Raw genomic sequence first — 25,302 nt, 5'->3', positions numbered from 1 at the left:
CAGGAATTTTAGGGTTTTTTCCCTCCTGAGGAGAAATGGAAGGAAGGATTGTGGTGTTTCAGAAGGAATTCAGAGAGCAGCTCTGGTTTAATGTGTAAATGTGCTCAGGCAGCAGTGTTACACACACTAAACATTTACATCTCTCTAATGCTGCTGGTTGAAGAAATAGCCCAGTCTAAGCTCTGTTTGTTTGAAATTTTGTCTTCATACTGGAGAGAAAGGTCTGGATTGCTTTTTAAGGAATTAATGGATAATCACTCTTTGTCAGGGGCTCCTTTTTATTCCCATGGCAGCACGTTCTGTTTGCTGTCATCACCGGTTCTCTAATGCTCCTTTATTTTGTATAAGGCCTTTGCATCTGCCCTACTGCAGAACACAGTGTGAGCTTAAAATACTGTGTGTCTTTCAAAACCATCAGAAAAAAGTGAAAACTAGACCAAAAGTTGTAATGGTAATAAATCTGCCTGTAAAAACACTTCTTCGGGTTTAGTAAATCCATTTAATTAGCCCAGCTTTCATATAAAAATCTTCAGGGTTTGTTTAAACAGAATTGTTTCAGGAGTTAAATTCTCCTGTACTTGATGCTCAGCAGAAAGATTTGAGGTTTTCCCCCTAATTTTAAAATTTGCAAAGCTAATCTATCTGTTGTGGAGCTCTGCTGTTTGAGGAGTGACAGCAGCAAGTGCTGAAAGCTGAAATCTCCGTCTGAAAGCTGTGTTCTGCTCCAAGGCTTTTTATAGTGAAATGAGTGCTAACACCTATTGTCAGCCTTCCTTGGGAACTCCGTGTGTGCTTCCAGCAGCTGAGAGCCTCGATTACTCATCTCAATTACCCTTCAATGGGCTGCAGAAGCTAAAGGTGTTCTGGGTTTTGGACAGATCAAACCCTTCCTTCCAGCAGCTCTGGGCTGTTGGTACACAGCTCCAGGGACAGCAGTTGAAAGCAGCCCCGTAATGAAACCATTTCTGTGTAGTTGAATTACTCAGCACTGCCAAGCTCTCCAAGACACGTTTTAATGGTGGAGTGACAGATTTACTCAGTGTGGAGTAACTCAGGCAGATCACAGCAGCTATTGGATTGCATGCTTGTCTTAATTCTAATAGCACTCACTTGGGAGCCTGATTGATTTAATGTTGCTTCATCTGCTGCAGGAGATTCCCAGAGCTGCTCTGATTTTGCAGGAATTGCATTATTTGTGTTTCTGTAAATCTTAACATTTAAAAGGGGATCGTTCATTAAGTATCATTTACATATTTTAAAAGGGTTTTATTTCACTCCCCCTTTTCAAAGACACCATGCTGTAGAATTAAAGAAGAAGAAATCTTGTTCTTGAGAGAATTTCCAAGTGGGTAGCAGAGTGTGTGAGTGCCAGACTGCCGTGTGTGCCAGGCTGCAGTGCCAGGCAGGCACTGGAATGCTGGCACCTTCCCATTCCTGGTGTTGATCCTGGCCTCTTGGGAGTGTTAACCGTGGGGAGGGGCACCCTGGGAAGCCAAGGGAGGAACAGAGAGCAGCAAACCCTTTCTCTGTGTGTGTGCTTTTCCCTGCTCAGACAAGTGCTGTTCCAGCAGAGGGGTGTGTGGGAATGGCTGGGGACAACCTGCAGCCCCTGGAACAAAGTAAGGTCCCATGGGTCTGTGACAGAGCTGAGCTTGGATTTCCAGTTGTTATTCTGTTCACCCCTCCCTCCCTTCAGCTCTGGGAGACTTTGGAGAAGAACAGTAAAAGAATGAAACTTTCACTCCTGGTTCATCTGCTGGGAGACTGCACTTGGCTTGGTTTGTACTGGATTTGGAGAACTTGGTACTTCACTTTTCCCAAGGGCTGTGAGGATCTCAGATCTGTCCTGGTGAGGAATGTCACTCCCCTGGACACACAGAAGGCAGCCTTGGTGTCTTAGCCTTAGAGATTTTTTAGTGGTTTAAATTTTAACAGGAAAAGTCTTTCAAGGGGGAAGTTACAGCTTAGCTCTGACTTGCGACAGTAGATGGTTGTCACTGAGTTAACTAATAAATTAACTAATAAAATTATGTGGGAAAAAAAAATCTTTGTGAACTGCTGCATTTTTTGTGATCTCTATTTCACCTGAAGTGGTTCTGTGGAATTTGTGACTTCTGTCCCGTAAGAATAAAATGAAGGGATACCTGTTTGGGAGTCCTTGCTTTTCAGGTGTTATTCTGTGAGAATTCTTCTTCCTGTTGCTCTTAGCTTGCTGAACTTCTAACAGCAGGCCAGTAAGGATTGCTGGAAAGACAGGAATGATGAAATTTGCTATTCTTTTGACTTTAAAGGCCTTGCATATGTTTTTTCTGACAGGTTAGGGTGGGTTTGGCTTTTCCCGGCCCTAATTTTCTGCTGAGTTTATTTTGTGAAGTTTGAATGTTTGTCTTTTTCCCAGTCTGGTGGAAGGTGTGGGCTGTGTCTGAACAAAGGGCTCTCTTAACTTGTTTGTAGTTCACTCACTGCAGTTTTAAGATTCCTAAAAGATGGAGAACACACCTGGGAACAAGCATCCTGCTGGCCTGTAAAACCCAGCAAAGCCTCCACTCTGTTATCCTGTAGGAGAACAGTGGGAGAAGAGGCTGACTGTCTTTGTATGCACTTTGTACAGATACTTAAATGAACTCTCCTGTTTTCCCCTTGCAGGAACATCATTTGCAACGGGCCATCTCAGCACAACAAGTTTTCAGAGAAAAGAAGGAGAGCATGGTTATCCCAGTCCCTGAAGCAGAGAGCAATGTCAACTACTACAATCGTCTGTACAAAGGAGAGTTCAAGCAACCAAAGCAGTTCATCCACATCCAACGTGAGTCCCAAACTCTGGGATTGTTGTGGGGTCTGTTCAACCCCTCCTTATTTAACCTGAGGAACCTTTGTCTTGAGATTAGAGTTGCTACAGTGGGAGGACTCAGAGATCCATTTATAGATGGAAATTCCAGTATCTTCTTGAGTTCTGGAAGAATTGAGTTGCAGGTGAAGGTGGGGGTTTGCTGCTGGGTTTGGTTCTGGCTCTGTGCTGGTGCTCTGTCGTGTGCAGCAGCTGCTGAGCCTCATCCTGGCTCTTGGGCTCGCAGTGTTCTTGAGCCAGCCTCACTTTTGTGGTTTTGGCCTTCCTAGTCCTGAGAAGGAGAAACTGAAGCTGCCTGGCTGCCTCCTGGGTGCTTGTGCTGATGCAGGGAGCAGGAGTTTGCTCACCTGTTGACTCCAGAGTTCTCTGTAAGTGCTGATCCACAAACCAGAAGAGTTTTTGTGATGAAATCAGCCTTTGTCCTGCTGCTCATAACAGAGTTCTGGCAGGGCAGGGCAGCTGTGCAGCCACTGGGGTTCAGGCTGTTCTGGGTAACAGTCACTTTTCTCTGAGTTTGGCTAAAACTGAGCAATTCCATTTCAGCAGGGAACTCTGAGTTTATTTTATAGATAAAACTAAATATTCTGCATGAGCTTAGCTTATGTCTTACACGATCTTGTTAATCTAAGCTTGTGGGCTGTGAATTAATTCTCCCATTTCCTTTGGTTGATGTTCTGTTGACAAATGACACTTTTGCAGTTCACTTGTTCCTTGGCACACAATTCATGTTTGTCCTTTGCAGGATGTGGTTCATGGGGTTATTTGGGCACTTGGATTCCTCCCAGCAGTTACCTTTGTAGCAAAACCTTTGATTCAATTATTGCATCATTTCTCACCAGCATGCTGAAGTGTCCAATTTTTACTGTTTATTTACAAAATGGGAGATTTTGGAAATAATGTACTTAGGGTTCTCTGTGATGCGATAGAGACCATAGAGGTGATGGAGAAAAATCAACTAAAAGGAATTGTTTCTCTCCTTAATAAAAGAAACAAACTCAGAAGCAAGGCAGGCTGAATGAACTGAAACTAAGCTGCTGGTGGAGGAATGTATTTTATTCTGTTCTTTGTTGGACACTGCCAGAAACACTGTGAATACTGTTAATAAACATGTCTAAAAATGTTATACATATTATGCCAAAATTGTCTTTGTCTTGTTGAGACTCACAGTCTTTCTGGACAGAATTAGAGAAGGTATTTCAGCTGAAGATAAATATCAGATACTGCTCCAAGATAATTTTTCCCACATATTCTGGATGGACTAGGTGTGATACAAGGCAGCTTTATGCTACATAAACTGCTTAGAAATTCTGTTTTAATCTTAAAGCACAAATAGCAGCAATACCCACTTTGGCCAGGGAAGTTATGTAAACTGGTGGAAAATGCCAGGAGGACACATACTATAATCCATACTTACTGGTGGGTATTTCTGGCAAATTATGTTTTGCTGGGATTCTGGTAGCCTAGTATTTTAATATTTTTTACATTCATTTTTTAGATCAGTGGTTCCAAGCAGAGAAAAGTTAATTTATTTGTAAAGCCTGGAATTTGTGAATAAGCAAAGTTCCAAGTATTAGTTGACCTCAGTGGCACCAACACAGGTGATGCTGAGCTGAATGTAAAGAAAAACTCTTGAACTGTTATAAATATTCCAGCATTCCTTGTAATTTTCCAAGAATATTTGTAGTGTCAGTAACATGGAGATGCATTTTAAGTTACTGATAATTAGCAAAGAGATTATGTTGGTAAACTTGGACCTAAATTAGAGCTAAGGGGATGCAAGATGAGTCAAAAACAATGAAACAATTTTCATTAAGTGGGGAATGAACTCCAGTCATCCTTGAAAGGAACTTTTTGGCAGGAAGTTTCTCTTTCATTTTTTGGTTGGGTGACCCTCAGTGTTTATCAGTTGGCTGCCTTGGCTCAGGCCTGGTGGCTGCAGTTGGCACAAGGGGTGGCAGAGCTGTGGATTGCTGGGGAGGGAGGGCACTGGAAGCACTGGTTTCAGTGGAAACTCCTGCCTGTGGCAGCTTCATGAGTGTGGAACCACAGCCTTAATTTAGTTAGCTAAATGAAATGAGTTAATTTAGTGAAGTTAAACCCAGCTCAGTGTAACTTCACTGAGAAACAAATTGCATTTGTGTGAGTTAGTACAAACTGGGTCCTAGGGGAGCTCAAGTAAACAAAAAAGCAAATCCCTGTGGCAGGTACTGCTGGGAGTGGGTGGAGTGGCAGAGTGTGGGAACTGGATGTTGTGTTTGCAACAGCAGTGAGCAAACTCCTGAGCATTCCTGGAGAAACTTCCCAGCTGGGAGCACTGGGATGCTGTGTTTGCAGCAGCAAGTCCTGAACATTCCTCCAGAAATTTCCCAGGTGGGAGCACTGGGGCCTGTCTGACAGTGCCCTGTGGAAATGCACGTGTTCTGGAGAAGAAAGACTGGATTCATCCTGAGTCAGGAGAATGTCCCAGGATTTAGCAGGAGGTGTCCATGTGGACTGGAACTCAGGGCTGGTTCTCCAGCAGCTCCTGCAGGAGCAGCTCCCCCAGCTCCATGGCAGGGGCAGGAGCAGGGAGTGATGATGGGTGGTTTCATCCATGGCACACAAACAAAGTCTTGTGATGGCTTTGGAAGCCAGGGAGCTGCCACGCTGCAGGCCAGCTCCAGGGTGAAAAATGGCTTTTTCTGGAACAATTGCAGCTCACTCAGTGCTTGGGGAAATCAGAAAACTGGTGATTAAGGATGTTGCTGAAGGTGTGTTTTCAGGAGTGGTAGATGAACATCAGGGAGGAGGACACTTCATGGGTGTGCCAGTGCTGGGACAAGCCAGCTTTGGGCTGGTGAACTCCAAGGGAGAATGGTAACCCTGCAACTCCTGAGGCCCTCACACCTCCCAGGCTGCTGGGAGCTTGTGGCCATCCTGTCTGCACAGAAACACATCATGCTTCCATCCCTGCAGTGCCATTAACCTGCAGCCCGTGTAACCCCCCTCTCTTTGACAGGGATAAATACAGGGCACAACAAACAGCAGTGCTGATGGCAGAAAAGCATGAGAGGTGGGATGTGTGACAGGGGCTACTGCTGTTCTCACAGGAATGATGGGGGGTTGTTTGAGAAAATGAGACTGGATTTGTTTGATGGTGGCAAGTACCTGTTGAATGCCTTTTATCTTGAATATTTTTATCTTATCTTGAATATCTTGAAAATAGTGAATGGCACTAGGGAGGGACCCCCTGCTTCCAGCTGAGGTGCACCATGAGGTCACTTGAGGTGCTGGGGGTGACCTGCCTTCCCTCCTGGAGACCCATCACTAATATCCACAGTGTGCTCCTGAGGGTGGTGGGTGGTTTAAGGTACTTTTTGATTGAATGGTTGGACTTTTTGTTTTCTTTTTGCTTGGCTTTGTGTCTCCTGGTTGCATCTCACTTGATCCTGGTTTTATTCTGGATGGTTCAGGACCTTTTAGTGACTCTTCTTTTCCCATTGTGGAAATGAAAGGAAGTTTCCTGGCACTGCTCACAATTTACAGAGAACAACATCCCATCTTCTGTCACAGATCCTCCTGCTCACGGATATTCTGGCTTGGAAAAACTGGCTGGAAACATTGTGTCCACAGGGGATTATTGAATTATCTACTGACAGGAAATAGGCTGACATCTTTTCTGATGTGAGACCAACATCTGCCTGAGGGCAAACAAGCTTTTTGTGGACTTGAATGGTTTTCAGCCCACATGTGAGCAGTGATCTGCTGGAGAGGCAGATGTGATGTTGAAAGCTGCAGTTGAAGTCTCATACACAGTTAATTGTTGGAGAGCTCTTGGTCACATGCCCAGTGACAGTGTCTTAAATAAACTTGCCATGCAACTTGTATTACTGAATTAATATTGCCAGCAGTTCTTGACACATGGTTACAGCCTGTTATTATTTTCTCCTCAAATAAATTGTTACAGTGTGTGGTAGGTCAGAGAACTCTTCTGGCCAAGTGCTGTTGGCACAGTTGGGCAGTGTCTCCTCTTTGAGAGGTACCAGCTTGAGCTGAAGATGCTGAGGAGCTGCTTTTTAGCCCTTCCCAGCTGCATCTGCCTGAGATTCTGTGCCTGCATAAATAAATAAATAAACACTGGTAGTGGTTTAGCTCATTTATTGCACTGGATCACAGAGGGAGTGATCTTGGGCAAGGCTGAGATGTGGAAGGACACTGCTGATCACCTGCCTGTGGGAGGGAAAACACTGGGATTTGTTTTAAAGACTTCTTTAGGGGTTTTCTTTTGCTTCTGGTTTCCCAAGTTTTTTTTAAGGTGCTCTCAAAGCACGCAGGGCAGCTCAGTAGCAGAGGTTTTAAAATTAGCACTTGGTATAGCCACAAGTTAAGAGCATGGAGATAAAATATTTGTCTGTTAAGAATAGAATATATTTCATCAGGCCTATTAACTGCTGTTATTGCAGTGCTGATTGAATTACTGGGAGTGTTGTACCTGGTGTGTCACCCCTTCAAGGTTTTATTAGGTGTACAATTAATGTTTCTATTAACAGTTCTTACTGTCATGTGCAGTTTACTCATATTTGTTGTAAAATTTTATTTCTGCTGTGTTACCTGAATGGGAACTTCCTTCTGCTTTTAGTAGCACCAGGAACTTTGTCAAGTATGGAAGATAATTAGCACAATTAGTAATAAAGACATGAGCTTTACTGAGAAGTTGAGAACTGACTATGTGCAGAGCCTGAAGGAATTGTCAGGCTCTGCATCCACAGCTGAGGTGGTTTCGGAGAAGTAACAGTTCCCATAGGATTGGTCTAGGATTTCCACAGTTACATAAAACCAGAAAAAGTTTATTCTGTTAAATATTTTAACACTTCAGGTTTGGTGTACTGTTTAAAAATGGGCAATAGAAATTATATTGGGTCTTCAGTGTAAATGCTTTTTCTCCAAGTCTGGACTTTGATTGAAAATGGTCTTAGTTCTTACTATCCTACCGTGATACTCTGGAGGAGCTGTATTGTATCAGTACTGTCAAGCATCTTTACTTTTGTTTTGCAAAGATACATCAAAGCTTCTGTGCCTACCACCCCTTCAGGTCACTTCAAATGAAACTTCTTGGATTCCTGTCATATTGGAAGTTGGAGACAAGCAACTTCTACCTGCTGTGTGTTACATGGGGAAACTTGTCAGCATAAAAAAAGTGTTCTGGCAGAGAAGTGCTGGTCTGGAATTTACTCAGTCATTTTTGGTTTCTGATCACAGATGTGTGTCCAGAGTGTGTTACTCACCCAGCATTTCAATTTCTTGTGTTTCAGCCTTTAATCTGGACAATGAACAGCCAGATTATGATATGGACTCTGAGGATGAGACCCTTCTGAACAGGCTGAACAGGAAGATGGAAATCAAGCCACTGCAGTTTGAAATAATGGTTGACAGACTCGAAAAAGCCAGTTCTAGTCAGGTATGGTGTGAAGAAATCACTGGGAGGTTTTGCTTTTCTGGGGGGTGGTTCTGGGTGAGTGCTTGGTGTTATTTCTTTCTAACAAGAGAAGTGTGTTTGTGTGAGTTGCAGTTTCACAGAAATCTCATTGCTGTCTCCTGTGGTACCTTCAGATAAAACAGGTGGGGAAGGAGCTTTTGGGGTTGCAGGGATTGATTTGAATTTTTAATTCCTGACCACAGTGTGTTAGAGACACACAGCTTGTTCTAGCACTGTTGGTATGGAATAAGCTTGTGATGATCAGGAGGTGTAGAAATGGCTATAAACATGTAAATCCAAATTTTGTTACACTTGTTTTTGCTGGACATTGTCTTTGGTTGGTTTTTGAGGGTTAGAAGCACAGGCAGTGAATTAACTTGTACCAGTGTTAAATGAGATCCTGAGGTGTTCCAGGAGGGCAGTGTCTGGACAAGGGTCTTACAGCCCAAAATATTAACTCCAAAGCTACACCTGAGGGATCAGTTTGTGCAAGTCAAGTTTGAGCAGGTGCAGTTATTTCCCAGTGAGATGAGGCTTTGTGGGAAGGAAAAATCCTTTGTGGGATCCATGGCTCTGCGTCAGTTCCTAAACCTGATTTTGTTCAGTGCTGTCTGCTAAAAGGCCAAAATATTGAATTTTTCTCTGTCTTAGAGCAACTTCAGAAAGGCACAGATTTTTTACTTTGCTAAGAAAATGGGAATGAAGGGAAAAATAGGGAATACATTGGATGATACTTGTTGAACATGTACTTGGGTTTGTTGGAACTTTGATAAAGACACCCCTGTTTTGGCTTTCAGCTCAGGCCATTCTGGTGATCACTTTTCATGATCAATATTCATCCCTCTGATGCTGGTTTCACCTTTCTTTGCTGGAATAATGAAGTTAAATTTAAGATTTGAAGATGCTTTTCAAAAATTAAGTGCTATAAGAACACAGGTTTTTCTCTGTAGACACAAGCAACTCTTGAAGGTTATTGGAGCCTGGGAAGGGCAGTGGCTGGTGGGGTTTGGGTGCTGCTCCCAATTCCCAGTTGCCATGCCTGATCCCTGGAATATTAAATTTAGGATGTTGCTGGGAATGCCTTCCCTGCCCAGGAGGGGCTCCAGGCTTTGCTGCTGGGCATTTTGATTTCAGCAGGGAATACAAGGACTCTGCATCTGCAAGCAGACACAGGCTCAGCTTCACTTCCCAGCTGTGCACTCGAGGCAGAGGTGATTCATTTTTTATAAGAAATATGTTAATGGAAAAAAGGGAGCAAAAGACAAAACTGAAATTATTTCTCAGCAATACTTTTTCGTTTTTTAAAAAAACGGTTCAGTGCTTTTTTAATTCTACCACAGATTGCAAAGGTTTTATTCTGCTTGGGCTGGAGCTAACACTTGCAGAGTAGCCATGGTTACACTTAGGATTTCCTTAATTTTCCAAAATGTGTTGTTTCCCTTTTTTGCTTCTCCTAACGTAGGGGCAAGATTAAAGTTTGACACATTGCAAAAGTGCAAATTAAGTTGTTCAGTTGATATTTTTCAAATTATGAGGCAGATGAAGTGCTGCCTGACTTCTTTTTAAGTAATACTAGGTACTGTTTTCTTTTTGTGTAATGAATGGGTTGAAGATGATGTGAGCCTGTTAATCTAATGTACTGTTTAGTGATACTTTTGCATTTATTTAGAGTCTGATTTCCATATAAAAAGCTGAACACGGATTTAATTTTTATTTTTAAGTGATCAGTGTAGAACTACCACCTACTGAAGTAACTTAGCAAACAAGTGAACATACTCGTGTCTCCAGGCTGGAATAAACAGGGATGAGCTGTTCTATCACAAAGTGAACATTTAGGGGGAAATAAGAAGTAAATTTGCTTCTAGGGAATCAACATTCAACTGCAAAGAATTACACATTAATAAAGATTAACCAATAAGAAACTGTTTTTCTTTGTGATTCCCAAATCATGACCTGCAGACTGCAGTAAATTCTCTCTATCCTGTGCTTGTAGTTGTTTCAAAGTATTTTCCGATTTCATGAAGGATTGATGGGATTTTAGACCATTGGATGAAAGAGATGCTGCTGGTTCAGAAAAATGGGGAGCTCCAACTTGGGAAGAACAACTGGTGGCTTTAATTTCCTTGAATGTTTTTCCATCCCTTTATCCTGGTGCTGGAAAATAACAAAGTTTATCCAGGAGGTGCACAACTGGTGTGAGTGTGATGACTTTCCCTGCAGCCCCATCTGAGCTGGAGCTTGTCCCTGTTCCCCTGCAGCTTGTGACCCTTCAGGAGGCCAAACTGCTGCTCAATGAGGACGATTACCTGATCAAGGCTGTCTATGACTACTGGGTGAGGAAGCGCAAGAACTGCCGGGGGCCCTCGCTCATCCCGCAGATCAAGCAGGAGAAGAGGGATGGCTCCACCAACAACGACCCCTACGTGGCCTTCCGCAGGAGAACTGAGAAGATGCAGACCAGAAAGGTGACTTGGCAGGCTCTGCTGTTGGAATTGTACATTTCTCCCTTGGTAGGGATAATTTGGATCCCTGTCCAGCATCTTGCAGGGGACAAGTTACTGTCCATCCATTTTTAAGCTGAAACTCACAGCCTGTCATACAAACAGCCTGCTGGGCTAGGAGCTTTCCTTTCTGTGGGAGAAGGGGAAACAATTCCCAGTTTTTGTATTTGTAGCATGGAATGATTTGAACCAGGAAATCTGTAATCACCCAGCATTCTCCTCTGTACACATACACAGCCTTACTGTTTGTGGAATCAAGGTGGGGAAAGTGTTGTAGGCTTGAATTCCTTGTTCTGACAAACTGCCACTGGCTTGATCACAAATCTGAGCAAAACACGGGGGGAAATGGCTGCAAAGTTCTTCTCAGTTTACTCTTAAAACTGGGTTTGTTTGCTTTTTGGGGCTTTGTTTGCCAAGTAGGATCTGCTTTAGGAAAAGCTGCTTTGGAGTGTCCTCATGAGCCTCGTTTGCAGCAGCATTATGTAACTTTATTTTTGCAGTTTGTGCCTCACGGCTTTTGCTTTTGACTAAAAATTTGTTTCATCTCTCAACAGAACCGAAAGAACGATGAAGCATCTTATGAGAAGATGTTGAAATTAAGGAGGGAGTTTAGCAGAGCCATAACAATTTTGGAGATGATTAAGAGGAGAGAGAAAACAAAACGGGAACTGTTGCATTTAACGTTGGAAGTTGTGGAGAAAAGGTAAAATTCCAGACTATGAAAACCAAGGTTTTAGATTTTCATAAAATAATCTCTCATAGTTTATTTATTATAGCAGCAGGAACTTCAAAAACTAAAAGAGAAGGGGTTTGTGTAGACAGTTGGAAGACATTGGTTTGTGTCTCTCAGACATTTCCCAGTGGAAATGCAGCCCTGTAGTTTCAATCCTGCTTTTTCAGGTACCATTTGGGTGATTATGGAGGTGAAATCCTCAATGAAGTGAAGCTGAACAGACCTGACAAAGAGATGGGCACAACTCCATCATCTCTCCACAATGGGAACCACCACAAAGTTCAAGAATGTAAAGTTAAGGTGAGATTTTTTTCCCTGCCATGAGTCTCTTGTTCCTGGGATCATCGTTCCTTTGGGATCATCATCCCTTTGGATATGCTTTGAATTCAGACCTGTCCCTGAAGAAATAACCTGAAACTTTAGGAGTTAAAATGCCTGGGGGTGAGGCTGAGAGTTGAAGACCTCTGGAAATTTGTATTTAGCACCTGCGACACCTAGTGGTCCCAGAATTCCATACAGAGCCCGGGATGCCCGGTTCTCCAGGAATTTTGGCATTCCTCGTGTTCCTCCTCTGCTTCCCAAGCCCAGCTCCATCTCTGGAGTTCGTTTCAGTCAGGCTGTTATTGATGAGTGTTAATCCAGGGTAAATTTCAACACTTCTAAAGCTGCTCTGGTGCTTCTCCTTCAAATGGAAAATTTTGCAAGTGAAGTAATCTTTTCAAATGGGAGCTTTGAAGTTTAATAACATTTGTGTTCAAGTGGACAGTTCAGTATCGATGGAATAATTGCTCACTGCAGAGGGTTTATGTGAGAAAAATCTTAAGTAGCCAGCCCAAATACCATCACATCTGTTCAAAAGTGTCAGCTCTGTGAGAAACAGGAAACGAATTAAATTGTTTCTTTTGAACATGTCCGAGCAGTTCAGAAAATTGAAAGTGCCAGGGAAAAATGAGATCTCGAAAAATAATTGGAAAAGGAATTTCAATGACAATGCACTGAGTGGAGTGCAGAGTGAGGAGCCTCTCAGGCAGTGACATGGCTTGAGAGCTCTCTGATTATTAATAAATACCTGTAAAAACAATCAGAGGAAAGGTTCTGGGGTTTAACATGCTCAGTAAGTTTTGCATGATGTCTCTCAAATATCTGCAGAGCCTTTGGAAGACAAACAGCCTGTCTTGAAGTGATTAAATTTGCTGATGCTTTAGTTTTTAGAATTTTCTGTTTGTTTTCCCCAAGCAGCATCCTCACCACTCCTCTCTGAAGGAGGAGGTGTCCGATGTGGTCCGTCAGAAGAAGAAGTATCTGAAGAAGCCCAAGCTGGAGTGTGTGGTGACCCCTCAGCCCTTGGCTGAGCCCTTGCCTGTGCTCAGCAAGAGTGACATCAAACAGTACGACTTCCACAGCTCTGATGAGGATGAGTTCCCACAGGTAACCCCCAAAATCTCAGTGTACACAAGGCAGAAATTCCTGTTAGCTGGCATTTAGCCAGTCTGGCTTGTCCCAGCTCTGACTATATTTAAAAGCTCCTTGTGCAAACTGAGTTTTCCTTCCAAGCTGTGATAAACATGGCAGTTCTCGTATATAAACACAAACTTTTATAATAAATACAATTCTACAAATGTGGCAGCTGAGAGAATGACATTGTTTTCTGGTCTAGGTACCCTCACCAGTGTCAGAAGCAGAAGAAGAAAATGATCCTGATGGACCTTGTGCTTTCAGGAGAAGAGCAGGATGCCAGTATTATGCTGTAAGAATATGCAGTATTCTGCTGTGCTGTTGGGTTTAGTGGTGGTTTCTTCAAATTTACATTGGCATAGTGGCAGTGTTGCAGTTCTGTTCCCACTCTCCAAAGAGTTCCTCACTGTCCAAAGACAATTGCAGGAGCGTCCCTTTTTCTGCTTGGCTCTGAAGGGTTCCCACTTGCTTAGAATTCATCCTTCTTTCTTTTTTCCCTTAGCATGTGAGTTAATTCCTTTGCCAAAAGTTGTTGAGATGACTGAAAACTTTCATTTTCGTTTTCTCCAATGTTTCCCTTGCTGTTAGATGCAGAGTATTTAACAGCCTAAATATTAGAGTTTGTTTTTTAACTACTGAAGCTGTTCTTGGTTAACTCAACATAAACCCCATGTTCTGTCCTGAAGCCTGTGCATAGTACCCATCAGTGCCCTCATCAAAGCAGCCCTGGAGTGTAAAACTGGCTTTTCTTTCTTCACAGCCTCGTTTGGACCAAACGAATTCTTCGTACGAAAGCCCAGAACTGGCAGAATTGGACAAACTGAGGTTCAGGCACTGCCTTACAACCCTCACAATCCCAAGGAGATGTATAGGGTTTGCAAGGAGGAGGATTGGCAGGGGTGGAAGGTACAGTTGGGTTATTTCTAATTAATAATTAATTCCTCCTTCCCCTTAAAAGGATAGAAGTATTAAAGAGAGATCATGAAGCTAATGATTGTCCTCCTCCTCTTTGATCAGGGTTATCATGGACCGAATATCCACAGAACATGATCCTGTCTTGAGGCAGATTGACCCGGAAATGCTGAGCAGTTTTTCAAGCTCTTCCCAGACTTTAGACTTTTCTTCTAATTTTTCACGGACCAATGCTTCCAATAAACCTTGTGAAAACAGACTGTCCCTTCCTGAAATCCTAAGCAATATCAGATCATGTCGACTGCAGTGTTTCCAGCCCAGGCTACTCAATCTCCAGGACAGTGATAGTGAAGAATGTACCTCAAGGAAAGCAGGGCAGACTGTGAATAATAAAAGAGTCTCTGCAGCATCTGTAGCTTTATTGAACACCAGCAAGAATGGCATATCAGGTAGGCAAGGATTTGGCTGCTTCTGGGATTTAAAATACTGAAGTTTGGTTTTCTTTGTGGCTGGGACTGGTGAGATCTTCAGCACTGGTGTGGAGCTAACCACAGCTACAACCTGACATACAGAAACTTCCCACAAACACTTCTTCCTCCTGCTTTGCTTCCATTAGAATTTGAAGTGCTGGATTCAAACCTTATTCAAAGCATAGATTCTGTTCATATGAAGAATTGTTTAGGTCTAATTAAATCTTAATGGCACTAATTGGTCTAGCCTTGTTTAAGGGTAGAAGGATTCTCGTTATGAATGCAAAACAAATCTGGTGGTTTCTTGGGGAGGGTGGGTGTGGCTCATTTTTGTTGGCAGTTTTCATTTTTGACTCAGACAAATGTAGGAAGTTCCTAAGTGCCCTGAGCAGGCATGAAAAGGCCTGAAAATGGTAAAAATGTTGATAGTGGAAGCATCCAGTGGTGAAAAAATTGCTTTAAGCTTAAATTGAGCAGTGTTTGCATCACTTGCTTCGTGAGCTAGAGTTGTAATGGCTCAAATTTTAACACTGTCAGACAAATGTAGGAAGTTCCTAAGTGCCCTGAGCAGGCATGAAAAGGCCTGAAAATGGTAAAAATGTTGATAGTGGAAGCATCCAGTGATGAAAAAATTGCTTTAAGGTTAAATTGAGCAGTTTGCATCACTTGCTTTATGAGCTAGAGTTGTAATGGCTCAAGTTTTAGCACTCACTTCTTTATAATTAGGAAAGAATCATAATCATTTGATACTTCAAAAATCTGAAAAATTGGAGATCCAGCAAATGAGATCTCCTACAACAGCAAGCAGCTGAGTATATCCCCCCTCCATCCTGCTCTGTAAACCAGGATAATTAAATAATAGAATAGACTGACTGAATTCTGTAATTTCAGTGGTTGTGGAATGTCCCATCTCTCTCAAAGCTGCAGGAATGGGTATTTATTCTGCAACAATGTATCTCTAGAATTCCTGGGTGTTATTAAATTATTCTGACAGAGGCACAGAATATTTATTCCAGCCCAGTACTTCCCCAGCTTCTCAGTATGGTCACTGTAACCTTCAGATTGTTCTCTGCCATGATAAGATTGGCACAGGAGCATTTTCCTGCTGCATGAAAAACCAGATATAATGTGTTATATATTTTATATAGTTATTTTTGAAAGACCTTGAAGGTCTGAGGGATCACAGCTGGGGCAGAAAGGGCAGTTCAGTGTGATGGGATTATTGATAAACACCAAGAGCTGGTAAAGAAATAACTGAAAAAATGAATAAAACTAAATCTGATGGATCCAAGCCACTTTTTGGAAGAATAGTAATAAACTCTTGGTATAATTTTAGAAATCATCTGAGGAATACATTTAAATTAAATGGAAATCCCTCAGTAGCTGAAGTACATTATGCATGGAATTTATGGCTGGGGAGGACCTTTTTTGTCACAGATTTAAATTACAAACCAGATCCTGCAATTCTGGAACAGGATCAGACACAATAGACAACAGAATTCTTCCCCAAATAACTGAACCAGCAAGAGGCTCTGCTGATGGATTTTCTCACTAGTAAATAGGGAATAAATTTTTAAAGGGCTGGTCAGAGTCTGGTTGTGCATTAAATGAGCACAGGCATTGTCACTGCATTTATTGGAGTCATTCTCATTAGGAAGTGATTGTTGAAGTCTGATTTTGTATTCTCTCCAGAGGAAACGGTGGCAGTACTTAAAATGATTATTTTTATTTTTTTATTATTTTGTTTTAGAGAGAACTGGGGAGTTCCTTTGATTTTTGGTACACAAGAATATTTAAAAATACCTCTGTGTTATATTTTTCCCTGTATTAGTAAAGCAACTCTGGTATTTCCTCAAATGCATTGTACAGACAGAAATTTTTTTATTTGAAAAACCTGGGACTAGACTTTTCTTCAAAATACCTAATGAGTGCATGAACCAAGAACCAATTTTTGGAGCTGAGTTACTCTCTTGCATATGTTATAAGCACTGCAAATGGGAAAAGGGTTATCCCTAGAGAGAGGTCAACTGCACATGATGCTATTCCCAGCTGAAGGGTTTTGTTTGTGGAACAAAATTTTACTTTTTTAGAGGTATTTTTTTTCTCAGCCTTAAATAGCACTTAGGAGTAATTAAAGCAATGTCACTTTTGGGGCAGCCTGCAAAGGATGATCTTTGGTTAAAGCCTTCAGGTCCTGAGAGAAGTGACATAATCCAAACCTTCCAAGGAGAGAGGAGCCTGGAAGTGAAAGCTGAAGTGACTTTCTTCCCCTTTTGTGGTGCAGTTTTTCAGCCCAGGCAGGCTCTGATAAATTAAAAACCCCCTGAAGCTGCAGAGCTCTTGACCCTGCTCAGAGCTCTGCCTTGGGACATGGTCAAAATTTGCTCTTTTTTACTCCAGGACCCTCCAGGTGTTTGACTGAGCAGAAGTAAATGATATTTAATGTGCTAATGAACCTGTGCTGGTTTATAACAAGGTGAACAGCTTGGCCACTGGATAAATACCTGAAATTCAGGCACATACAGGCAGAGCAAGGGAATACTGAATTCTGGATTACCTTCCATGTCCTGTAATAGAGTATTCCATGACTTTGTTGTCTGTGACAAAACTGGGAAGGAAAGGCGATTGAAAACATGAAATCTCACCTTGTTCTTAAACAGCTTTCTGTAAAACAAAACACATTTCTGGGACTTGTTACCTCAGAACTTAAAAATAGAAATGTATGTAATATTCCATAATGCTGTTCTTGGCCGTGGTGCCTTCAGCAATGCCATGTGTTTTGTGAGGGAATGTAGCAGGTTGAGCTGATTTAACTTGGAATTAAATTCTAGGTAACAATCTGCAAGAGGAACAATGTAAAGCTAAATGCAAAATAAACTTAAGTTGGAAATTATAATACTGCTAGAGTTTAAGAGGAGTAATTTTAAAATAATTGGACTTTTAAGTGCTCTCCTAATATGGTTGAAACCTGCTTTAATAATGTAGCAGTAAAGAAGAGGTTTCAGTTTTAATTTCTAAACAGTCTTAATTTTGGTATTTTTTCCCAATGGAATTTCAGGAGAGCCCTGAGTACTAAAAGTGGTAAATGGAAGAGCCAAACCCTGCAAGATGGATAAAACTCTGTTTTAATGTTAGCTCAGTGTCCCTGGATAGGAGGATATTCCTGAGAATCCAGGTGTTTGAGGTGCAGCACAGCTTCAATCCTGCAAAAACAGAGTTGAGGATGAAGTGTTGAAATGTATTCATGGGAATCTTTGAGAAGTGAGTTCTCTCTTCACTTGCTCCCCAGAGAACTCAGCTCTTGGGTTAACTGCACACAGCTCAGGTTTTAGCATCAAACCCCTGTCAGTATTTTCAGTTTACCAAGTGTGCAGATTCTCCAGGGGGAGAATATTAAAACCAACGTTTCTAACTTCATTCCCTTCATATGTTGGCCCTGGGAGATCACTGGGGTTCCCAAAAATAAACTTACTGTGGCACCCCTAAACTCTTAGTGCATTTAAAACAATAATTGGCAGAGAAAATGCCCCATGTGCTTCCCTCAGGGTCCTTTCTGCTGTTGGCAGAGGGACAGCAAGGGCTGTGGGAAGGGAAATTGTCCAGAAATCCTCTGCCAGTGTTCACTGGGAGAGAAGATGTCCAGCCCAGCCTAGGGTACTTTGTCCTCAGCTCTGATTTTTAGGCTGTGCTTCTTTCCTGAAAGCCAGGCAAATAACTTCTCTTGAGCTTTTGCCTAAAGCTACTGGGGATAAAACCACCAAAGATAAAAACTGCTTAAAAGCAAGGAAAGCTCTGAATTCTTTTGTTACAAATGAATTCCATGAAAGAACACAACAAACACACACAGCTTGACCTTTCCTTTACATAATCTGTGAAGATTTTGGTGCATCTGACATGATTTCTGTCATCCTCACCCACCTTAGCTGCACTCTTGCCTTTCCCACGTGTGTTTTGTGTAACTGTGGCTCCTTTCTTTCCCGTAGTCACAGGGGGCATCACAGAGGAGCAGTTCCAGACACACCAACAGCAGTTAGTGCAGATGCAGAGGCAGCAGCTGGCCCAGCTGCAGCAGAAGCAGCAATCTCAGCATTCCTCCCAACAGACCCATCTGAAAGCACAGGTACTGCTCCCACCCTGCGTGTTCCTTTTGTTCACAGTGCTGCTCATCTCTCACCGGCCAAATGGGACACCCCAGCAAGTGTGGGATGTTTTAGAGGGAATATAAAACACTTTGCTCGGGGGTTTTTAACAAGTTGGCTGCATTTTGCAAGTTGAGGAAGAGACTTTGTAGCTGAACGTGTTACCTGCATCCACAGAGTTACCAGTGTAAAAATGTCAATGTGTGCTCTCAACTCTTCCTGTTTTCACTGGTTTTGCCCTCCTGTCTGTAAGTGCTCTGAAGAGACTTTATTAAAATTACCTTCTGAGGTAATGTGTTCTGTTATGAACAGATGCTCAGTGAGCACTAAAAATCAGTATCTCTGAGAGGAAAAAGAGAGCTTTGCATATTTGCATCTTCTGGCTTCTAAAGGAATCCCATTTTTCCTCTGAAATCCCTTGCAAGGGAAAAATGTTTTTCCGTTGCACTTAGTTTTATGTTAGCTTCTTCCCAATAAAGTATAAAAGCTGTTGCTGTTGTCTATTACTAGGGAAATATATATTACTTTGAGCATTTTATATCTAATTGCTTGTGCTGGTTGTCCCTTCCCCTCAGTGTTTTCTACTTCAATTAATCAGGGATTCTGTGTTGGCAGATACTGATGACATTTTTTGTAAGTGTAAAGAAACTATGCCAAAATATTTAAACAAAACAAATGAATTTTGGATCTTTAAAACACTTCAAGCTTCTGTGCAAAGTCATTTTCTTAGTTGATATAAATTGAAATTGCAGAATTAATGTTCCTTCCAGTAAGAATGGTGAGTCTTTCCAGTAGGAACTGGACTAACAGTGGGATTCCAGAATGGGCTGGGCAGTTATTCTGTGGCACAAGTCACAGGATGGAGGTGCCTCAAATCCTGAACATCCTAAGATTTGAGCTGCCTGGAGACAGAACGGAGAAGGTTCAAGACAGGGTTGTTTTCTTAGAGGAAATGTCTCCAAACATAGGGAATCCTCTGTGGTTTGGGTTGGAAGGGACCTTAAAGCCCGTCCAGTTCTCCCAGGGACTCTCTCACTGTCCCAGGCTGCTCCAAGCCCTGTCCAGCCTGGCCTTGGACACTTCCAGGGGTCCAGGGGCAGCCACAGCTTCTCTGGCACCCTGTGCCAGCCCTTCCCCACCCTGCCAGCCAGGAATTCCCAATCTCCCACCCATCCCTGCCCTCTGGCAGTGGGAGCCATTCCCTGGGTCCTGTCCCTCCATGCCTTGTCCCCAGTCTCTCTCCAGCTCTCCTGGAGCCGCTTTGGGCCCTGCCAGGGGCTCTGCCTGGAGCCTTCCCTTCTCCAGGCTGAACAACACACAGCAGAAGTGATTTGTTGTGCTGAGATCTGGCCTGGCTGCATTGGGCAGCACTTGTTTAACCCTCATTTGGACACTGATTTCCATCTTCCCATCACTCTGGTGACACAGAAATATTCCATGTTGTGTTGCATTAGGTCACACGTCAAAGCTGTATTTATTTATTTGATTTACTTGTGCACTGTAGCAATCTTAAGGCATATTTCCTTTTGTACTTGCATGATTGAGAACCACCTTTTCCTCTTCCTGCAGGGCTCCAGCACCTCTGACTGCATGTCCAAAACCCTGGATTCAGCCAGTGCCCACTTTGCTGCCTCTGCAGTGGTCAGTGCCCCGGGCTCCGGGCGCAGCGAGGGAACCAAGGAGCAGAACACCAGCCACAGCAATATCAACGGTGTTGTCCAGCCTTCAGGTGAGGAGCCCTTGAAAATCCTGGCCTGGAATGAGCTGAGAGTGTCAGCTGCTCTTAGTTATCAGCTGATCTTATTGCTGATTTCTAAAACATTAGGGAATAACAACAAAGTAAATCAAATCTCTTAGTTGTGATCGTTTTAAGAATTGTTCTCTGAAGTACTTTGGAGTAGTGGTTTGAATCATGGAATATCCTGAGTTGGAAGAGTCCCACAAGGATGACCAAAGGCCAACTCCTTGCCCTGTACAGGACAACCCTGAGAATCCCACCCTGTGCCTGAGAGCCTTGTCCAATAGATGTTGTTAAAATGGATATAAAACCACCAAGTGCTCTTTACCTTGGAAGAGCATTTTTGCTTTTCCTTTGGTAGTCTTTATCTTCTAATAATCTGTTCAGATCAAAAGTCTAAATGACAGCATTTTCAAAGCAGTGCGAGTGTGTAATGAAAGAATAAATCAACTGCTTAAAACATTAAAGAACTTAGAGAAGGAAATGGAGAAGTTGATTCATTATTTGGTTGTTACCTCACTTGTATATTCAGCCAAAAATGTACTAACCAACCTTTACTGGCAATTCTTCTGACATCACAGTTAGCCTCAAGTTTCACTGCATTTAGGATTTGTCCCAAAAGGTGCAGCCATGGGCACTCAGTGCCCCCTCCCACCCTCCTGTGGTGCTGCTTGTGCTGGTGCCATCTCCACAGTGCCAAGAGGCAAATGGGATTTGGGCTGCCAAGACAAAGAAGAGGCTTTTAAAGTAATTTGTTGTTTTAGCAGCTAATGATGTGATTAGTTTTATAGACCTTCTGCCAGGCTGGGTTAATGATAATATGAAATGAATAGAGGGAGAAAAAACACGACTGAATAAAATCAATAAGCTGGAGCAGTTCCAGGAATGAGAGAGACAGATCTGTGTGTAATTCTCTGAGTTCACATCCAAGAGGGCAGTGCTTTGAGGGTGGAAGATAGGCACATGGTGATGTCTTGGAGTGGCTACCTGGAACAGAGGCTAGACAAGATGAAGAGAATCCAAGTGGGTATTTATTAAAGGCCTTCAGGAGATGCACCTTGGGCAGTCAGAAGCCTCCAAGAGGTTACACCCAAAATGGGCGATGGGCACGAGTGTTTCAGATAATTATAAGTTTGGTCCATTTACATATCAGGGTTTAATCCTCCAATTAAATTTTCAGGTAATGAAGTCACATGCCCCCAGTTTGCTCCCCCCCAACTCACTTTTGTTTACACTTTCTGGGGCCTGAGACAGTGAGGTGTCTGAGTTTCAGGCCTAGAGGGATTGTCTGAATAAAACAGGAGAACAGCAGCTGACAGGCTGTGGAGTTTTAGAGTTATACCCTAAAGCAGTACAGGATCTGAAAAATATAAAAGCTAAATCCTAAGGCATCAATGGCAGTGTGCCATGCTGCCACTTCTGACTTTTACCATTTTGTGAATCTGTAAAGCATGGACATCAATGACTTACACACTCAAAGCATTGCCCTTGAGGTTCATCTTTGGCTTTTCATCTAAGAAATGTCACCTTTTTAACACCCACCATTTATTCTGCATAACAGGAACCTCCAGAACTTTGTACTCCACCAACATGGCTTTATCATCCAGCCCAGGGATCTCAACTGTACAGCTCGTAAGGACAGTTGGCCACAGCACCACAAACCACTTAATCCCAGCCTTGTGCACGAGCAGCCCTCAGCCTCTCCCCATGAACAATTCCTGCCTGCCCAGCGCCGTGCACCTCAACAACGTCAGTGTTGTGTCTCCAGTCAATGTTCATATCAATACACGGACTTCAGCGCCCTCGCCAACAGCCTTAAAACTTGCCACAGTTGCTGCCAGCATGGACAGAGTGCCAAAGGTAACTCCCAGCAGTGCCATCAGCAGTATAGCAAGGTGAGTGGGGACAGGGCAGCGGCAGCTCCCATTTGTGTTTGGAATCGTGGAAGTGTTTGGGTTGGAATCACCAAAGTCGGAGTCCAAGGCGGGACTCGCGCTCACCTCATCAGGACAGAGCACTGTGTGCCACCTCAGCAGTGCCTCCCTCACCTCCCTGGGCAGTTCCAGTGCTTGACAGCCCTTTCCATGGGGAAATCCTTCCTGATGTCCTATCTGACCCTCCCCTGGTGCAGCTTCAGCCTGTGTCCTCTCCATGGTCATGCCCAGCTCTGCACTAGAGGGAATCTCTTCCACCTCTGAGAGGCTTCTCAGCACCTTCAGCATGGCCATGGCAAGCCACAAGGGCTGATTTTGCAAATTAACCCCTCAAATAACCTGCCCTGCCTTTTTGCACCTGTACTTTTGGTCAGCTTCTACTGTGTTTGCCTTTTAACCATTTCATTTGTACCTTCTCATGCAGCATTTTCAGGTAGGGTCTGTCAAATTCTCATGTTCCCTCTAAATCATTGTGTAGCAGTATTGTAAGGTACAGGCTAGCACATGTATTTTTTATTTACATGTTGGATATATGTTACATATTTATGTAAAACACAAGCCAGAAAAGTGACAACCTGTATAAAATCATAATTCATAATTGCTTAGGCTGGAAAAGACCTTTAAGATCATCAAGTCCAACCATGAAGGTATTTATTCTCGTTATATCCTGAAATAACAGCAGCACTGTTATTTCAGGATACTTAGATGATGTTTCACAAGAGTGGCAGGAGCTTTGCAACTGGCAAATTCTTCTGAAAATGGCAATATTTGGGCTTTGTTTGAAGTCTCTCCTGGATTATATGGTGTTTCAAAAAACAAAGTCATGTTTGTGAATTGGAAAAGTAAAAAATGAGTATTAGTAAACGAGTAAAAAATTAGTGCTAAAGCAGAATGGACAGGGAATTACAACACTTGGTGCATTAAAAGAATAACTGATGCTGAGTTATATCTTGACTTTGTTCCTTCAGAGGAGCTTTTAGGGATTTAATCCATAATTTAGGCTGGCAGTGGACAGTTAAATGCAATAATCTCACAGAAGGGACTGCATTGTTGAATAAGAGCAGTTGTTGAATGCCAGTATTTACTTCCAAACAAAGTTTGCAGTGTGTGTTACGGTTCCTGCCTGGCCCAGCTAACAGCTGTGTGAAAATACAAAAGCAATGAGTAAAAGGTGTGAGGATCTGTTCTGACTGTGGCATCCTCCTTGCCTTGCAGAGAGAACCATGAACCAGAGCGCCTGGGCTTGAACGGCATCGCAGAGACCACAGTGGCCATGGAAGTGACATAACCTCCAAACTGTCCCCAGCTGGGTCCTGGTGTGCTCCTTCTGTTCCAGCTGAATGCAAACACAGCGCTCTGTGGATCACAGAGAACTCACACAGACCTGAATGGACTCCCGTTATATCGTGTATTAAGTCGATATATAATGTAAATTTTGTATAATTGGGAAAATCACTACCTTGTAAAATAGTTTATTTGTATCATCAATATTATTTCTGTTACTTGAATAGTAGATATTCATCATCATGCTTTTGCACTTGAATTTGCAACTGAATGGATTAAAAAATAATTCTTTAATGGGATCATGAGCATGACATGGGATCCTGCATCACTTGTTTAAACTATTTATTTTGCCATGTTTACATTTTGTATCTTGTACAAATAAATGCAACTTTGTGTCTAAAAAAAAAGTTAAAGATTCATAGCTAGGAAACAAAATTCTTGTAATTTTTTTCTAAAGGAAATGTAAAGTTTTCACTTGGTTCATTTTGTTTCACAATTTGACTAGATGGACTTTTTGGTAAATACTTTAGTGGCATTTCACTGTCAAATATGAAGTTCAAGGCAAAATAGTATTTTCTATTACTGTGCAGGGGAAAGGGATGGATCGATACATGCAAATTTAATGTAGTAACTCACTTTTCCATATATTTTGAATGTATATTTCTATTTATAATACCAGTTTATAAAAAATAATTACACAGGAGAGGAAAAAAAAAAAAACTGACTAGGAAAATTATGCATCTGGCACATGTCCAAATGTGCAGATCTGAGAAAATTTTCACCTTGATGCCATTTTATCCGAAGACTGCGTATTTTAACCGGCTTTCAAACTGTACCACACCACATTAAAGGATATTTTACCAGGTATGTATTGCATTCTATATCATTGCAATAATTCATTATTGGATGTCTAGCTATCGAGCCATCCCAGGTGGTGGGGGGGGGAGGGAGGGTTGTGGCAAGATTGTCTTTTCAATTTTGGAGAGTTTTCCTGTGGCTACAAGGCAAGTAACGGGTTGGAAAAAGTCTGACTGTAAGCGTTGGACACCTTCGTAGTGTAGTGTTTTAGTGACTTTTTTTATACGGTTCTTGTACATTAGATACGTGTAGTGGTGTTTCCGAATGTTTGTTTATGCACTAGTTCAGACAACTTTCCCTGTTACTTGTTCTTGATAAGTGAAAACTGCAGGGAAATAAAAATACATATCAAAACCTGGCCATGGTGCATATGTGGTTATTTCACAGTGTGCAAGCAGGGACTCTGATCCTTTGATCCCAGCATATGCACTTATTTCCAGAAGCTTGCAGGTGATGTGACGATTCTGTGCCAGGGGAGGGATGGGATCTGAGACCTGGGGAAATGGGGAATGGGAGTTTCTTGCCCTGCCAGAGAAATGGGGTGAATTTCTGCTGTTTTGTTCTCCACGTTTGGGTGTTTCTGTATTGCAAATCCCAGGATCGCTGAGGTTGGAAGGAACCTGGAGCTGATGTTTAGTCCAGACTCACCTTCCCAGGAAAATCTTGCCTATGTCATGCAGTCAGTATATTTTCCATCTTAGCTTTCTATATAAAGAACTATTTTTTAATCCAAGCTGTGTTCAAACCTGTTTTGTTTTACGTTGCATGAGTTAAAAAGTCCTGGCAGCTCAAAACACTTGCAGGGCTTTAAATCCTAGGAGCTCATCACAAACTCAGATTGCTAAAATTACCTGGTTTTTGCTTAACTAATGCTCTATTTTTATTCCATATGATGTCTGCAGGGAGAGGTGAGGATAGATTATTCCAGTTGGAACTTATTCCAGATTATTCCAGAGGAACCCAAGACACTGCTTT

General features: G+C 42.4%; 1 protein-coding gene across 1 annotated transcript in view; it reads left to right on the top strand.

The window, feature by feature from the left end:
• EPC2 (enhancer of polycomb homolog 2) overlaps positions 1-24,685 on the top strand; it is a 35,587-nt gene extending 10,902 nt beyond the window's left edge. Inside the window, exons 2-14 of the mRNA XM_041473288.1 lie at positions 2,647-2,806; positions 8,140-8,285; positions 10,562-10,768; positions 11,359-11,507; positions 11,705-11,837; positions 12,777-12,965; positions 13,195-13,284; positions 13,753-13,898; positions 14,010-14,353; positions 18,358-18,494; positions 20,083-20,242; positions 21,813-22,146; positions 23,401-24,685. Of these exons, the coding sequence (XP_041329222.1) occupies positions 2,647-2,806; positions 8,140-8,285; positions 10,562-10,768; positions 11,359-11,507; positions 11,705-11,837; positions 12,777-12,965; positions 13,195-13,284; positions 13,753-13,898; positions 14,010-14,353; positions 18,358-18,494; positions 20,083-20,242; positions 21,813-22,146; positions 23,401-23,473 (2,268 nt within the window). The 3' untranslated portion in view covers positions 23,474-24,685. The remainder of the gene's footprint in view (positions 1-2,646; positions 2,807-8,139; positions 8,286-10,561; positions 10,769-11,358; positions 11,508-11,704; positions 11,838-12,776; positions 12,966-13,194; positions 13,285-13,752; positions 13,899-14,009; positions 14,354-18,357; positions 18,495-20,082; positions 20,243-21,812; positions 22,147-23,400) is intronic.
• Positions 24,686-25,302: the final 617 nt, after the last annotated feature.

The sequence above is a fragment of the Pyrgilauda ruficollis genome, unplaced genomic scaffold, assembly GCF_017590135.1.
Source record: "Pyrgilauda ruficollis isolate IOZ18807 unplaced genomic scaffold, ASM1759013v1 scaffold3, whole genome shotgun sequence".
Classification (NCBI taxonomy): Eukaryota; Metazoa; Chordata; class Aves; order Passeriformes; family Passeridae; genus Pyrgilauda; species Pyrgilauda ruficollis.
This window is presented reverse-complemented; position numbering and strand designations above follow the sequence as displayed.